Source organism: Penaeus monodon, chromosome 19 (assembly GCF_015228065.2).
Source record: "Penaeus monodon isolate SGIC_2016 chromosome 19, NSTDA_Pmon_1, whole genome shotgun sequence".
Lineage (NCBI taxonomy): Eukaryota > Metazoa > Arthropoda > Malacostraca > Decapoda > Penaeidae > Penaeus > Penaeus monodon.
In genome coordinates, this window is record NC_051404.1 from 31,867,885 (window position 1) to 31,869,357 (window position 1,473).

General features: G+C 41.3%; 1 protein-coding gene across 1 annotated transcript in view; it reads right to left on the reverse strand.

The window, feature by feature from the left end:
* Window positions 1–1,473, reverse strand: part of LOC119585387 (eIF-2-alpha kinase GCN2-like) — a 109,563-nt gene that overhangs the window by 2,281 nt on the left and 105,809 nt on the right. The window contains exons 2-3 of the mRNA XM_037934053.1: window positions 1,313–1,367; window positions 24–796 (exon numbers count right to left, since the gene is read on the reverse strand). Coding sequence (XP_037789981.1) covers window positions 24–796; window positions 1,313–1,367 — 828 coding nt within the window. The remainder of the gene's footprint in view (window positions 1–23; window positions 797–1,312; window positions 1,368–1,473) is intronic.

Here is a 1,473-nt window from a genome sequence, read left to right on the forward strand (position 1 = left end):
CTAAAGACGCCCATATCCCTCACCTCTTGCACCCTCCGGCCCTGATGAATAGATAGGATCACGAGGCCCAAGCGGTAGATGTCGCCCTTCTTCCCTCCTCGGCCAGGGGACTGAGGGTACAAGGGGGTTTGCCTGGATATTCTTAAACTCCAGGACTGCTTCCACTATTCTCCTCTCCACACCATAATCAGCAACTCGCACCACGTGGGACCGATTGTCCAGGTATATGCTTGAATCTCTCAGGTCTCTGTGCACAACATTGTTCTGGTGGAGGTAGTTAAGGGCTTTGAGGGTTCCTTCTGTGACGTGGCGCAGAGAAGCCTCATTCAGGGGGATCTGGTGGTGGATGTAGTATTTCATAGACATCCCCTGAACATATTCCTGGAGGATGTAAACGTCCACACCATCTTTCTCCCTGCAGTTTAACTTCATCCCCAAGTACCCGACGAGATTGTCATGTGACAGCCGTAGCAGGGAGCTCATCTCTTTCTCCTGGGCTGAAAATTTGCTGACTAATTCCTCCACTTGGTTCTCCTGACCAATCTTCACATGATTTCCCTTCCTTCCTGTTCGTTTTGAGTTGATACACCATTCGTAAATAACACTTCTCTCAGAGGTTATTTTATCACGAGCTTCAAATAAGTAGCATCCTTGATTTTTCCGTTCCCAAATGCACTTCCCTACAATGACAAGGCACTCTTGCTTTCCACCAAGGGGGAAACGCAACACATTACTCCCTTGGTTCTCTCCTGAACCACTTTCAGAACTGCACTCTGATATGGATCGATGTTTCAACCTGGCAGGAAAGGACATGGAAAAAAAATACAACAATAAGAGTAATAACAATAATTACCAGATGATTTTTATAACAATAAATTTGGCTAGAAAAAAATTGCAAAAAGGAAGGTCCAATGCTTCCAAAACAGTCTTATTCCAAATGTATATGTGCATGCATTTTACCATTAGATTTATAGCTGGACTCTCACTAATTTAGCAAGGTAATATCATACTCAGGAGTCAATATAACAGGGAAAATATTGAGAAACTGCACATATAGCAATTTAATATCCTTAGAGAGACCAAACATTTCTCTTGAATGTACTCATATCTCTGTAATCATGTGAAACGGTATTTCACATGGGAGATCAATATAATCAAAAGTTAACTTGAATAAAATGTTTTTTTAATAAATACCTATCAATAATAGATACAAAGCCCCTTCTTTCCTTCTTTTTTAAAAAGTAAAAATAGATAGAATGAATCATATACTACCCAAATTAAGCCTCAGAAGCAAGACTAATGCTGGACTTACTTGCCATGATTGGGAGAATCAGCTGACTCTCCCGATGCCCTTTCTCTCCTCCGACCTCAGAGTTGAACGGCCAATACCTCTGCTCTTTTCCTTCCTTTACCTTACTTGTTAAGACTCTTCCTTTTTAACTATAAATATAACTCGTTTGTGTTTAATCAGCA